This window comes from Pelobates fuscus, chromosome 10 (assembly GCF_036172605.1).
Source record: "Pelobates fuscus isolate aPelFus1 chromosome 10, aPelFus1.pri, whole genome shotgun sequence".
NCBI lineage: Eukaryota > Metazoa > Chordata > Amphibia > Anura > Pelobatidae > Pelobates > Pelobates fuscus.
In genome coordinates this window covers 106058064-106073221 of record NC_086326.1, presented here as the reverse complement: position 1 = coordinate 106073221, position 15158 = coordinate 106058064, and the positions used below count along the sequence as shown (strand labels likewise).

Here is a 15158-nt window from a genome sequence, read left to right as displayed (position 1 = left end):
CTTTTGAAACCCTGGTCGGATTCATGCCATTTTTTAATATGTTGTTCCCCTGAATGGATTGATTGTGGATATGTATTTTTATGTGAATGTGATGTATGGTTTTAAAGTTATGAAAGTTGTGTAAAAGTACATTTTACACTGTATGCATAATGGGATTATGTGTCACACTAAGGGGAGGGGATGTGTGGGAGGTAACATCTATGTCATTGGTTCTTTTATGCCTCCCCCTGGGTGTGGCCTGTATGTGTGAGTTGGAAATAAAAGCCAGGCTGGATGAGCCAGTCCAGAGTTCCTGTTTTACCCTCAAAGCGATGTGTCGTCTCGTTCTTTGGGGGAATTGGATTGTATGCTGACTGCCAGGAGTGTAAGCGGATTATATGCTTTTCTTGTTCAGCTGTTCCAGTGTTCGAGTGTCTCCAGTCGGGAGAGTGGTGTTTGCAGTAGCTGTGCCTGTCTCTCAAAAAGGGGATTATCGCCTAAACTGGGTTTTATCCTCTTGTGTGTGAAACGGTCCGTTACAATGTTTGTATACTTTTTATTTAAAATTGTATACAATGTAACATTCTTCTTCTTTCGCTGGTAAGTATATTAGTACTTGAGTAGAAATTCAGTAATTTTGGAACTTCGGCAATTCGGACATTTGGAAGTACCCGAATGTCCGAATTTCCTGAAATTCGTCCAAATTCATATTCGGACCGAAACAAATTGCAACCCAGTTTTCACCACTTTCCCAATGTACTAGGCCAGGCATAGGCAACCTTCGGCACTCCAGATGTTTTGGACTACACCTCCCATGATGCTTTGTCAGCATTATGGGTGTAAGAGCATTATGAGGGATGTAGTCCACAACATCTGGAGTGCCGAAGGTTGCCTATCCCCGTACTAGGTGATCAATTTATGTAGTAGAGCTTCAATTCATCAAGGGGAACAATCGCTACCTTTAAGCCTGGAGGAGTCCCCTTACCTTGATCCCCCAGAGACTCCAGTAAATGACTGGAATATTGCAACAAACGCCAGAAACTAAAAATTCCCCAATTCTCCATAAATACAGGTGCTATTTTTAAAAGATGGGTGCTCAGATCAGACCTATCTGGAGATGTATAATGAGTGGGGGTTTAAGGATGTTTCGGTAAAATGTTGTGGGGGTTCGGTATTGGACCCTCTGTGTTCGGGAGATGAGTAGTTTAGCGAGGAACAGAGATGCCAGGGCAGTATAAGCTTTGTATTGACCCCATGCTGGGGGTCTGTGTTTAAAAGGTAGCATTGTGCTCAATAAAACTGGTTATTCTCTCCAGTATTATTTGTAATCTGATGACTGGGGAAAGGGGCTATAAACACTGAAATGTCAGCTAAGATGAAATTCCAGCAGAGATATCCAGCCAGGATATAGGAGCTTTGCTACACTCTACCAGTATTGCAGAACAGTTTTTAAATTTTGCAGGAAGGAAAAGGAACGCCATATGCAAGGTTATTCACTAAAGTTAGAATTCAAAGTGAATTCAAGGGGAATATCAAATGTAAGGCCAGAGTAGCAGAACTGGAAGCATAGCTTTCAGAATTGTTCCAGTTTGGCTATATTGACCTTGAATTTGAAATTCACTTTGAATTCTCACTTTAGTGAATAAAACTGATAATCTCTAAGTAAAAGTTTTATCCCTTCATTAGCTATGTAAAGGGTTAAGAAATATATGGAAAATGAAATTTCTATGAATTAACATAAAGTTTATTTATTTATTTTTGATCGTTTTAGATTATTTTTTTTAATCCATTGCTTATGATAATTATGTTAGCTATGCATCCAATATTTCAAATACATTTTATGTATTTATTTTTAATTAAAGGAGCTTAATAAAGTTAGTTAAAAGAGTTAAAAAGAATCACACAACAAACATGTTTTTTTAAACGTATCAGTTTGACAGCTTGAAAGACTTTTTGATGTTTCTTGTAATTGTTGTAATTTATTCTTTGTAATTACTGTTTTATAGTGCTATTTTTACTGAAAATGCTTGAACAAGATTCAAATATTATTTGTATAATTTGGCTTCTAGTTGCTGTTACAACTGGCATTTTTAGGATACAGTATTTCTGTCCTTCAGTTACACACACATTTAATTTCAAGTGTGTGTGTGTAACAGATACAAAGGTAACAGGTACAAACATAAAAACATGAAGCAAGGCGATGTAGATCAAATTCTTATTCACATATACATTCAAGTGAACCTGTAATATTCTTGCCTGTGTAACTTACAGATAACATATATTCATATGACCTTTCTTTGCATATTTACTGAAGCTGACATTTTGTAGCTGACCTCCCTAAGCCAATCAGCGGTGCCCCTACCTGGCAGCTCTCTGTGCTTCCTCAAACTGATTTGGAGACATGGAGATATGGCACTAGAGAGCAATCTTTGGGGTTAGACTGTTTGTGAATTATGTGACCCCTCTGGGTAAGAAATTGCTAGAGGATCCCTGGCACAATAACAAGGTTATTTTTATGCAGTTGTTATGGTGCCCAGGGTATTCTTTTAAGCAGATTTACAAAGGAAAATTTGTAACTGATAAGTTCACTTTAAATGATTTATGTGCTTATGACAAAATGGGAAATATCTCTAACAAATATTTATGGTTTGATTTTCTTATTTGTTTTTGCTTGTTTGCTTTTTTAGCTGATATATAAGCATATTTAAAGCATATACCGTTTTTAAAAACTCCTGAAATAGGTCAAATAATGTAGATTTTGTAGGTATGATCCTATATTGCATGTATATATATATATATATATATATATATATATATATATAAATATATATATATATATATATATATATTTTATGAACACCAGACATGTCCGTAAAAGGATAAAAAATTACTGGAAAAAGAAATGAAAAGCAGAACATGCAGAAATGTGTATTAATTAGAATTTGCTGAAAATGGCCAAGATGTGTTCCTTGTTGGTAGGTTTGTATGAGCTTACACCTAGGAGAAAAGTAAGAAAAGATCAATAATTAATATACTGGAAAGGATGGAAGTTCTTCACATTTAGAATGCATCTTTAAACAGTGATAGCAGAAATTAAAGTCTAGTAGTGATGGCCAGTCTTTGGACACCCTAAAATCGTGTAAAAATAGTCTTCATCAACAAGAGTCTCAAAGATTAGCTGTTGCTGGTCTACACTTGATTATACTTAACTAAGCAGGTGCACATATTTATAATTTTGTTTTATGTCTTATGTGTATTGTTCTTTTATGCTAACTGATATTTTCCATGATTGTTTTTGCATTGTGGTAGCTTTTATATATCTTTAAAAAAAAAAATGTTGATTAACGACATACGTTTGATACACATAACACACACAAAAAAAAAACATGTTAAACTGTATGCTGTTCCTTTAGCAATACAGTATGCTAATAGGATTCTAAAAAAGTGGTGTGAAGGACTTTTATGCAATTGCCTATATCAGCGGTTCCCAAAGTGTGGGTCGCGACCCACTGGTGGGTCGCAGGGCGATTCCCAGTGGGTCGCGCTGACCCACACATCCAGGGCCGCCGGCTAGTCAGGCAGACTGACACCAGGAGGGAGCCCGGCGGCTTGCCCAATATGCCACCGGGCTCCCTCCAATCAGTCTGCCCAGCAGCTCCGGTCTGCAGCTACGCCGGGTGCAGAGCTGCAGGCCGTGTGATAGGAGTCTCGCGAGCTCCCAGAGCGTTACCATGGCAATACTGTGGAAGCTCGCGAGACTTTTATTACACGGTCTGCAGCTCTGCACCCGGCGGAGCTGCAGACCAGAGAGGTAACCCACCGGACCATCAGGGAGACACTGGACCACCATGGAATTTATTACAGGTAGGACACAGCCCCCAGACATCCCCCTGCCCCCCCATGCAACCCCTTCACCCCCTGTCCTCCCCCAACTAACCCCTTCACTCCCTGCCCCCCATGTAACCCCTTCACCCCCTGCCCCCCCATGTAACCCCTTCACCCCCTGTCCTCCCCCAAGTAACCCCTTCACCCCCTGCCCCCATGTAACCCCTTCACCCCCTGCCCCTCATGTAACCCCTTCACCCCCTGCCCCCCATGTAACCCCTTCACCCCCTGCCCCATGTAATCCCTTCACCCCCTGCCCTCCCCCATGTAACCCCTTCACCCCCTGCCCTCCCCCATGTAACCCCTTCACCCCCTGCCCTCCCCCATGTAACCCCCTTCACCCCCCCATGTAACCCCTTCACCCCCTGCCCTTCCCCATGTAACCCCCTTCACCCCCTGCAACCCCTTCACTCCCTGCCCCCCATGTAACCCCTTCACCCCTGCAACCCCTTCACCCCCTGCAACCCCTTCACCCCCTGCAACCCCTTCACCCCCTGCCCTCCATGTAACCCCTTCACCCCTTGTCCTCCCCCAAGTAACCCCTTCACTCCCTGCCCCCCCAAGTAACCCCTTCACTCCCTGCCCCCCCATGTAACCCCTTCACCCCCTGCCCTCCCCCATGTAACCCCCTTCACCCCCTGCAACCCCTTCACTCCCTGCCCTCCCCCATGTAACCCCTTCACCCCCTGCAACCCCTTCACCCCCTGCCCCCCATGTAACCCCTTCACCCCATGCAACCCCTTCACCCCCTGCAACCCCTTCACCCCCTGCCCCCATGTAACCCCTTCACCCCTTGTCCTCCCCCATGTAACCCCTTCACCCCTTGTCCTCCCCCATGTAACCCCTTCACCCCTTGTCCTCCCCCAAGTAACCCCTTCACTCCCTGCCCCCCCATGTAACCCCTTCACTCCCTGCCCTCCCCCCATGTAACCCCTTCACCCCCTGCAACCCCTTCAACCCCTTCACCCCCTGTCCTCCCCCAAGTAACCCCTTCACTCCCTGCCCTCCCCCAAGTAACCCCTTCACCCCCTGCCCCCCCATGTAACCCCTTCACCCCCTGCCCCCCCCATGTAACCCCTTCACCCCCTGCCCCCTCTCCACAATGTAACCCCTTGACCACCTGCCCTCCCAATGTAACCCCTTCACCCCCTGCCCTCCCCATGTAACCCCTTCACCCCCCTGCCCTCCCCATGTAACCCCTTCACCCCCCTGCCCTCCCCATGTAACCCCTTCACCCCCTGCCCTCCTCCCCATGTAACCCCTTCACCCCCTGCCCTCCCCCCAATGTAACCCCTTCACCCCCTGCCCTCCCCCCAATGTAACCCCTTCACCCCCTGCCCTCCCCCCAATGTAACCCCTTCACTTCCTGCCCCCCCCAATGTACCCCTTCACTCCCTGCCCCTTCCCCACAATGTAACCCTCTCACCCCCTGCCCTCCTCCCCATGTAACCCCTTCACCCCCTGCCCTCCCCCATGTAACCCCTTCACCCCCTGCCCTCCTCCCCATGTAACCCCTTCACCCCCTGCCCCCCCATGTAACCCCTTCACCCCCTGCCCCTTCCCCACAATGTAACCCTTTCACCCCCTGCCCTCCTCCCCACGTAACCCCTTCACCCCCTGCCCTCCTCCCCATGTAACCCCTTCACCCCCTGCCCTCCTCCCCATGTAACCCCTTCACCCCCTGCCCTCCCCCATGTAACCCCTTCACTCCCTGCCCTCCCCCAATGTAACCCCTTCACTCCCTGCCCCCTCCCCCAATGTAACCCCTTCACTCCCTGCTCTCCCCCCCAATGTAACCCCTTCACTCCCTGCCCTCCCCCCAATGTAACCCCTTCACTCCCTGCCCTCCCCCCCAATGTAACCCCTTCACTCCCTGCCCTCCCCCCAATGTAACCCCTTCACTCCATGATTACCATGATGTGCCAAGTTTATGCACCTAAAGCTTATTGCCAAGCTGTGCCAATTTTATGTATTTAAAGCTGCCATGATGTTCCAATTTTATGCCTCTAAAACTGATTGCCACAATGTTCTGAATTTATGCCTCTAAAGCTGGTTGCCATGGTGTGCCAATTGTAAGCCTCTAAAACTGATTGCCATGGTGTGCCAATTGTATGCACCTAAAGTTGCCATGATGTGCCAAGTTTATACATCTAAAACTGATTGCCATGATGTACCAATTTTATGCATCTAAAACTGATTGCCATGGTATGCCAATTGTATGCATCTAGAGCGGATTGCTATAGTGTGCCAATTGTATGCATCTAAAGCTGACATAATGTTCCAATTGTATGCCTGTAAAGTGGTTTGCCATGGTGTGCCAGTTTTATGCCTCTAAAAGTAATTGTCATGGTGTGCCAATTGTGTGCATATAAAGCGGATTGCTATGGTGTGCCAATTGTAAGCCTCTAAAACTGATTGCCATGGTGTGCCAATTGTATGCACCTAAAGTTGCCATGATGTGCCAAGTTTATACATCTAAAACTGATTGCCATGATGTACCAATTTTATGCATCTAAAACTGATTGCCATGGTATGCCAATTGTATGCATCTAGAGCGGATTGCTATAGTGTGCCAATTGTATGCATCTAAAGCTGACATAATGTTCCAATTGTATGCCTGTAAAGTGGTTTGCCATGGTGTGCCAGTTTTATGCCTCTAAAAGTAATTGTCATGGTGTGCCAATTGTGTGCATATAAAGCGGATTGCTATGATGTGCCAATTGTATGCCTCTAAAGCTGATTGCCATGGTGTTGCAAGCAAGTGGGTCTAGAAAAATTACCATTTTGAAAAGTGGGTCTCGGCCCATAAAAGTTTGGGAAGCCCTGGCCTATATGCTTCAGTTTAATTCTCTCCCTGCTATTTTAAGGTCTATATTGTTCGGTTCCAAATGTCAAGAATGAATGTATGTTAAAGTGTTTTATGTCTTTTTGTAACCATGTGGTTAATGGAGTCTGCCTCTAGCCCTGGATAATTGGATTACTTTCCCCTTTGTCTTCAGGATAGAGGCCTCTATAAAACCTGCTTAAACCAGTTGCCATGCTGCCAGCCAGGAATCAAAATATACTTTTACTAACTTTTGAACCCCTGGTCTGATTCATGCCATTTTTTAATATGTTGTTCCCCTGAATGGATTGATTGTGAATATGTAATTTTTATGTGAATGTGATGTATGGTTTTATAGTTATGAATGTTAGGTAAAAAGTATGTTAAACTGTAAATGTTCTGGCCAGCAGATAATTGAGCTATGTATATTGCTAAAACTCAATTATCTAGCCTGGCCCAGAGGAGGAGTTTTGTGTTGCATAAATTGTGAGTTCTGTGTGCCAGTAAATCAGTCTTGTTCCAGCATTAAGTTTTGGCTCATGTGTGGATTATTCGGCGATTCCAGGGATATTTCTACTTGTGGAATATTGGGTGATTTTACTTTTATGGGAAGAAGGGAATGCTTGACGGGGATATTTTCTACTACCGTCACAACTGGTTGGCAGCGGCGGGATTTTCCCTTCTACTTTCCTTTACACCAGGATTCCAAGCAGACACTGGGAACAGTGAATGGAAGGCTGGTACACCCTGCTTAAAAGAAATACACTGAAAGAACTACTGGAAGTCCGTGGAAGGATTGCTAGCAACAAAACCAAGCGGGTCATCATAGCAGAATTAATGGAGCTAGACCAGGAGAACTTGGTTGCAGCAACGCCAGCAGTACAAGAGATGGAGACACCAGTGATTCAGGAGGAGGAATCACCAGCCAACAAGGCAATGAGAGAGAAGCTAGCATGGTTCGGTCCGAACCCAACGGCGGATGTGGTGCTGAAAGTGATGAACCTGTTAGCGGAGGAGGCTAAACAAATAAGAGACGCAAAGCTACAGTTAGAACTGGCAGCAGTCCAACAAGCAGCCACACGTTCTCCAAACAGTGAGTACAGCACAGCAGACACAAGGAAGATTCCGTTTAGCGCTTTTAAAGCTTTTAATGAAGAAGACTGTGAAATTGATAATTACCTGGCAGATTTTGAGCGACAATGTAACCTGCACCGAATAGATAGAGGAGAGTGGGTTTCAATATTGTCCGGCAAACTGTCAGGCAAAGCTTCTGATGCTTTCCGGACCGTGCCAGAGCAGGAGATCCATAGCTACGCCAGGGTTAAAGAAGTGCTCCTGGCTCGTTATGCAGTAACCCCAGAGTCCTACCGACAAAAGTTCAGGGACTCACGCAAAACCACGAAAGACTCTTACGTGGAATGGGCATGCCAGTTATCCCTGTCGGCCCCTAACTGGGTTAACAGCAGCCAGGCCACCACCGCAGAGGACATTTTGCAACTAATGCTCCTGGAGCAATTTTACGATAACATCCAGACGGATGTCAATGACTGGGTGGGAGATCGCAGGCCCATGACTCTACCAGAGGCCGCTAAGTTGGCGGATTAATATGCGGATACCCGCAAGACAAACCCAGTCACGCCACGGGTACAACCTCCACGACCAACGGTGCCCTACCACCCACCAGCCGCTAGATACCGACCTCCTAACAGACCGGTGACATCTAACCCTCGCTATCCACGCCAGGAGGACAAGGAACAACGCTGCTTCCGGTGCCAAAAGCTGGGTCACATCAAGCAGAATTGCCCCATGGACAACAACACCAGGTCAAATTGGTCTCGACCTGGTTACCGCCCACCAGCAGCAGCCCATTGTGTAGACTCGGCTTGGGATCCCCAGGAGCTGGGTCAGGAAGAACCATTGGGCACCCTTTATGAAGCCCTCATGGTACAATCTGTTATTACGGACAACAGGAAACACCATTGTCAGCTGGTCATGGTTAACGGAAAAAACGCCCGGGGATTAAGAGACAGTGGGCGACCTTTGGTACAAAGACACCTTATTAAGGCATCAGAGAGACCGGGGAAATCAATTGCTGTGAGAGTGGCAGGGGGGGCAGTATACCGTATTCCTACTGCACAGGTACACCTAGACTGGGGTGTGGGAGCTGGCAATGTTCATGTGGGCGTCATGAAAGACTTACCTTCTGAAGTCATCTTGGGCAACGACATTGGCCCCCTGACTTCGACGTTCGCCTCTACCCCCACTCAGGAGGCCCACGCAGTAACCACCAGAGCACAAAGTCGCGCTGCCGAGAGCCATCCGCTTCCTACTGAGACCCAGGTAAGCCAACCCAACCTACCCTTGACTGTAGAACCCCTACCCTGGGACACCCCAGAAGACTTTGGGCGGGAGGTGACCAGAGACCCTTCCCTCAGAAAGTATCGAGAGAAAGCCAGGAGGGGCCAAGGGGGGTTGGAGAAGGAGCAATTTATCTGGGAGAAAGGCTGCTTGTACAGGCTCACCGAGACCCGGGGTAATGCACCACGGCCTAAGCAAAAACGCCAGCTGGTAGTTCCGCGGAAATACCGGCAGGAGTTGTTGAGGATTGGGCACGACGTACCCTTGGCAGGCCATTTGGGAATACGCAAGACAGGGTATCGGATAACCCAGAACTTCTTCTGGCCTGGCGTATCCGATGACGTCAGGGCGTATTGTCAAACGTGCGAGGTATGCCAACGTATAGGTAAAAAGGGAGACCACCCAAAGGCTAAACTAGTTTCCATGCCCATTATTGAAGAACCGTTCACAAGGGTAGCCGTGGACATTATAGGGCCCCTGGCCCAACCTAGCCATTCCGGCAAGCGGTATATACTCACCATAGTAGACTACGCCACCCGTTACCCCGAAGCGGTAGCTCTCTCGAACATACAGGCTGAGACCGTAGCAGAGGCCCTAGTTAAAGTATTTTCCCGAGTAGGCTTTCCCAAGGAGGTTCTGTCCGACCAAGGTACCCAATTCACGGCCGAGATAACCCAGCAGATATGGAAAACCTGTGGAGTTAAATCCCTGACTAGCTCCCCATACCACCCCCAGACTAACGGCCTGTGCGAGCGCTTCAACGGAACGCTAAAGCAAATGTTGAAGTCGTTCACAGGGGCGTACAAGGATTGGGAGCGATTCCTGCCACACCTTCTCTTTGCCTACCGAGAGGTGCCGCAGGAATCGACCGGATTCTCACCCTTCGAACTTCTCTATGGGAGGCGGGTGAGGGGGCCCTTAGATCTCATCAAGGATCACTGGGAGGGGCAGACAGAGATTGAGGGGACCCCGGTTGTACCTTATGTCCTGGAGCTGAGGGACCGCACGGAGGAATTAGCCCAGACAGTGCGAGAGAACCTCCAGGCGGCCCAACAGCGCCAGAAGGTATGGTATGACCGACGGGCTAGGCACCGGAGCTTTCAGATAGGCCAAAAGGTCATGGTATTAAGGCCGGTCTGAACAGACAAGCTCCAGGCTGCCTGGCAGGGCCCCTATAAAGTTATAGGACAGATAAGCGACACTACCTACACGATAGCCAGCTGCGAGGATGAAGATGTGAAACGAACCTTTCACATCAACATGCTCAAGGCCTATAAGGAACGGGCAGAGGAGGTAGCCGCTATCTGTGCACCAGCAGGAGAAGACACAGAGACCCTACCCCTTCCCGACCTATTGGGCAGTAACGAAGGGATGACCCAGATAGAGAAAGTCCAACTAGGTGAACAGCTGGAGCCGCAAGAGCGGGCTCAAGCTGTCCGCTTACTAAAAACAAAACAGGCCACATTCTCTCAGGAGCCTGGATACACACTCCTAGCCATACACAAGGTAGAGACTCCAGGACAGGCACCCCTGAGACAGCCTCCCTACCGTATCCCCGAAGCAGTCCGGGAAGGGATGCGGAAGGAAATAGATGAGATGCTTCGGCTAGGCGTAATCGAACCCTCAGAAAGTCCTTGGGCCTCGCCGGTAGTCTTAGTGCCAAAGAAGGATGGGACAACCCGCTTCTGTGTAGACTACCAGCGCCTCAACGACAAGACAGTTACGGACGCCTATCCGATACCACGGATGGACGAGCTGCTTGACCGTATCTCTGCAGGGAAGTATATGACCACAATAGACCTATGCAAGGGATATTGGCAGATTCCCCTAGCAGAAGATGCCATACCCAAGTCGGCCTTCATCACCCCGTTCGGTCTATACCAATTCCGGGTTATGCCGTTCGGGATGAAGAACGCCCCGGCCACCTTCCAACGGATGGTGGATCAGTTACTTGGGGGTCTCCAGAGCTTCGCATGCGCTTACCTGGATGACATCGCCATCCACAGCGATACATGGGAAGCGCACCTAGAGCACGTAGGGGTAGTATTAGATAGGATCAGGGGGGCCGGGCTGACCCTGAAACCCGACAAATGTCATTTGGGTATGGCGGAGGTACAATATTTGGGCCACTGAGTAGGATGTGGTAAGCAACGGCCGGAGCCGGCTAAGATCGAGGCCGTTGCCAATTGGCCCACTCCCCACACCAAGACACAAGTCATGGCTTTCCTGGGCACAGCCGGCTATTACAGACGCTTTGTACCCGACTATAGCGCCCTGGCCAAACCCCTGACCGACTTGACCAAAAAGAAGCTACCCCGACAAGTCCTGTGGTCCCCGGAATGCGAGGTGGCTTTCCAAGCACTAAAGACTGCTCTGGTTAATGCTCCGGTGTTGGTTACCCCAGATCCTAACAAAATATTTATTGTCCACGCTTCAATGTTTGGACTGGGGGCAGTACTAAGCCAGATCGGGGAGGATGGAGGAGAGCACCCGGTGGCATACCTGAGTCGGAAGCTGTTACCAAGGGAGGTCAGTTATGCCACCATTGAAAAAGTGTTTGGCCTTAGTATGAGCACTCAAACTCACACCTTACCTTTATGGCCGGGCTTTCACTCTCATCACCGATCACAACCCCTTGGTGTGGCTTAACCGTGTTTCAGGGGACAACGCCCGGTCGCTACGCTGGAGCTTGGCCTTACAGCCCTATGACTTTACGATTCATTATCGCCCAGGCAAGCAAAACGGGAATGCCGATGGATTGTCACGCCAAACGGATTTAACCTCGGACTAAAAGCTCTGAACCCGTCAACCCTACTGGACCAGGAAAGGTCCAACCGAGTTGCCGGAGCAGGGAGAAAAAGGGGGGCCATTGTGAAGGACTTTTATGCAATTGCCTATATGCTTCAGTTTAATTCTCTCCCTGCTATTTTAAGGTCTATATTGTTCGGTTCCAAATGTCAAGAATGAATGTATGTTAAAGTGTTTTATGTCTTTTTGTAACCATGTGGTTAATGAAGTCTGCCTCTAGCCCTGGATAATTGGATTACTTTCCCCTTTGTCTTCAGGATAGAGGCCTCTATAAAACCTGCTTAAACCAGTTGCCATGCTGCCAGCCAGGAATCAAAATATACTTTTACTAACTTTTGAACCCCTGGTCTGATTCATGCCATTTTTTTTAATATGTTGTTCCCCTGAATGGATTGATTGTGAATATGTAATTTTTATGTGAATGTGATGTATGGTTTTATAGTTATGAATGTTAGGTAAAACGTATGTTAAACTGTAAATGTTCTGGCCAGCAGATAATTGAGCTATGTATATTGCTAAAACTCAATTATCTAGCCTGGCCCAGAGGAGGAGTTTTGTGTTGCATAAATTGTGAGTTCTGTGTGCCAGTAAATCAGTCTTGTTCCAGCATGAAGTTTTGGCTCATGTGTGGATTATTCGGCGATTCCAGGGATATTTCTACTTGTGGAATATTGGGTGATTTTACTTTTATGGGAAGAAGGGAATGCTTGACGGGGATATTTTCTACTACCGTCACAAGTGGTTTGTTAATAACAATATAAACATTAGGCATGGGATAAATATTCCAGATCGGGAAAAGGGAAAAATATTTAAATATATATATATTTCTTCAGTATATTAAAAGCAGGAGCTTAAATGACAATTGGCCAATCCACTGTTTTTAATCTTCCTAGATTTGTTTCTTTTAGGATGTGTGCTATTTAGTGTGCAAGCGTGTGAGGTATAAATTAAAAAGTGGAATCTAAAATGTTAAATATGAAGAAAGATCACAAAATTTACATTTATCTACTTTAGCATAAAGACACATCAGAAGAAATATGATAACATTATACAAATATATACATGGAGCTTACACGAGATCCTACACTGAGATTTGAAGTAAGTGTTTCGCAGGTGTGAAATTCTCTACCTAGGAGGTTGTTTCAGCATTCAGCAGACATTTAAAAAAAAAAAATATATATATATATATACAATAAACAATACACAAGATCAAGCGCACTCTCCTATCTACTAAACAGCAACTTCAATGTTTACAGATTGTATGAGTTTTTAAAAGGCTTTTTTTTAAAAACACCTAATCTAGGCAAAAAATAATGGGGATTTAGTTACATTATATGATCATACATTGCATAAGCCTGCCACAACGTCAATGTACCCCATCTTTGGCAGGTCCTACTCTCACAGTCTAATGTCTGCTCTTATGAGATTAACCCACTTGGGGGAAAAAATCCATCTGAGGCTCTCTGCAGTACAAGGCTAAATAGGGACCTGAGATGAGGCACCTGTGACAGGGAGGGGTGCAAAACCAAGGAGTTGGCTAGACTATATATTATTTTTTTAAATTAATTTATTTTAATTTATTTGTGCAAAGTGGGACATTTTCAGTGGTATGAAAGTTAACACAAAGCCTGCCGATCCAAGGAGAAATATGTTATCCACTTTAGTTGTAAACTATTTGTTTTTATTGGGCAATAGAGAAAACAGATGTGTGGAAGGTTGAACTTGATGGACGAGGGCTTTTATAATCAATATAACATCGTAATGTAGTGGTTCTGGTGTCTAAAGCCTGTCCCTGCATACATCTTAATATGGGCAAACATTGGATTGGCTGAGATCATCAATCTCAATGAACTCAGACAAAGAGGCAGTGCGACATGGGAAATAAGGTAAGGTAACTTGGAGGATATATATCTTTTTACCCTCGTGCGGTGAGGAGGTGGTGGTCACGTAAATGGTGACTCTGGCCCTGTAGTGTTAGGAATACACACTTGTATTCCTAATGCTATAGTGTTCCTTTAACCACATAACAGACCATATCTGAACATATGTCTGGGACTGACCCTCTGTATTCCTGCTTAGAGAAGACTAAATGGTAACTTTTCAGTGACAGCTTCCTAGGACTGTAATACGATATAGAGCTTTTAGTGTCCCTTAATGTCTTGTGGTGATCTTTGACACTAACAATATGCAGGGCCGGATTAACATAGGGGCTGATGGAGCTGCAGCTCCAGGCCCAGGCCCATGGAATAGGCCCATTGTAAAAAAAAAAAAAAAAAAAAAAAAATTTTTTTTTTTTTTTTTTTTACAGACTACTCTTAGGTTTACCACCTGACTGGTATTTTAAGGCACAACTGGTATTGGAGGCTGCCTGGCCATGACGGTACTGCAGTAATACCGGCAATACAAATGCCGTATAAACAGCGATTACTCTGCAATACCAGCACCGGCCAGTAGGGGTCACTGTGTGTGGAGAGAGGCAGGGATAGGAAGTTACAGCATCTCCCTGCCTCTCTCTTCTCACTGATCCGTGAGAGTCCAGACAGCAGCTCCCAGCCTGCAGAGACAGACTACAGCTCAGGTATGTGAAGGATGGGGGAAAGGCAGCAGGGAGACATGTGGACACATTTCTCTCAGTGTCCCCATATCTCTCAGTGTCCCCATGACTCCCAGCCAGTGTCTGTGTCCCCATATCTCCCAGTGTCCCTATGTCTCCCAGCCAGTGTCTCAGTGTCCCCATGTCTTCCAGTGTCCCTGTGTCTCCCAACCAGTGTCTCAGTGTCCCCATGTCTCCCAGTGTCTGTGTCCCCATGTCTCTGTGTCCTTAGTGTCCCAATGTCTCCCAGTGTCCCCAAATGTCTCAGTGTCCCCATGTCTATGTCCACAAGTGCCCCATGTCTCCCAGTGTCCTCAAGTGTCTGTGTCCCCATGCCTCCCAGCCAGTGTCCCTAGTGTCTGTGTCCCTGTCTTTCAGTGTCCCTAGTGTCTTAATTTCCCCAAATGTCTGTGTCACCATGGCTCCCAGTGTCCCCTAGTCTCCCAGTATCTGTGTCCCCATATCTCTGTGTCCCCTTGTCTCTGTGTCCCCATGTCTCTCAGTGTCCCCTTGTCTCTCAGTGTCCCCATGTCTCTCAATGTCCCCATGTCTCCCAGTGTCCCCATGACTCCCAACCACTGTCCCCATGTCTCCCAGTGTCCCTATGTTTCCCAGCCAGTGTCCATAGTGTCTCAGTGTTCCCATGTCTCTCAGTGTCTGTGTCCCCATGTCTCTATGTCCTTAGTGTCCCCATGTCTCCCAGTGTCCCCA

General features: G+C 46.8%; 1 protein-coding gene across 1 annotated transcript in view; it reads right to left on the bottom strand.

Moving 5' to 3' along the window:
• Nucleotides 1-2835: 2835 nt before the first annotated feature.
• Nucleotides 2836-15158, bottom strand: part of CBLIF (cobalamin binding intrinsic factor) — a 42977-nt gene continuing 30654 nt past the window's right edge. The window contains exon 9 of the mRNA XM_063434712.1: nt 2836-2976. Within this exon, the coding sequence (XP_063290782.1) occupies nt 2915-2976 (62 nt within the window). The 3' untranslated portion in view covers nt 2836-2914. The remainder of the gene's footprint in view (nt 2977-15158) is intronic.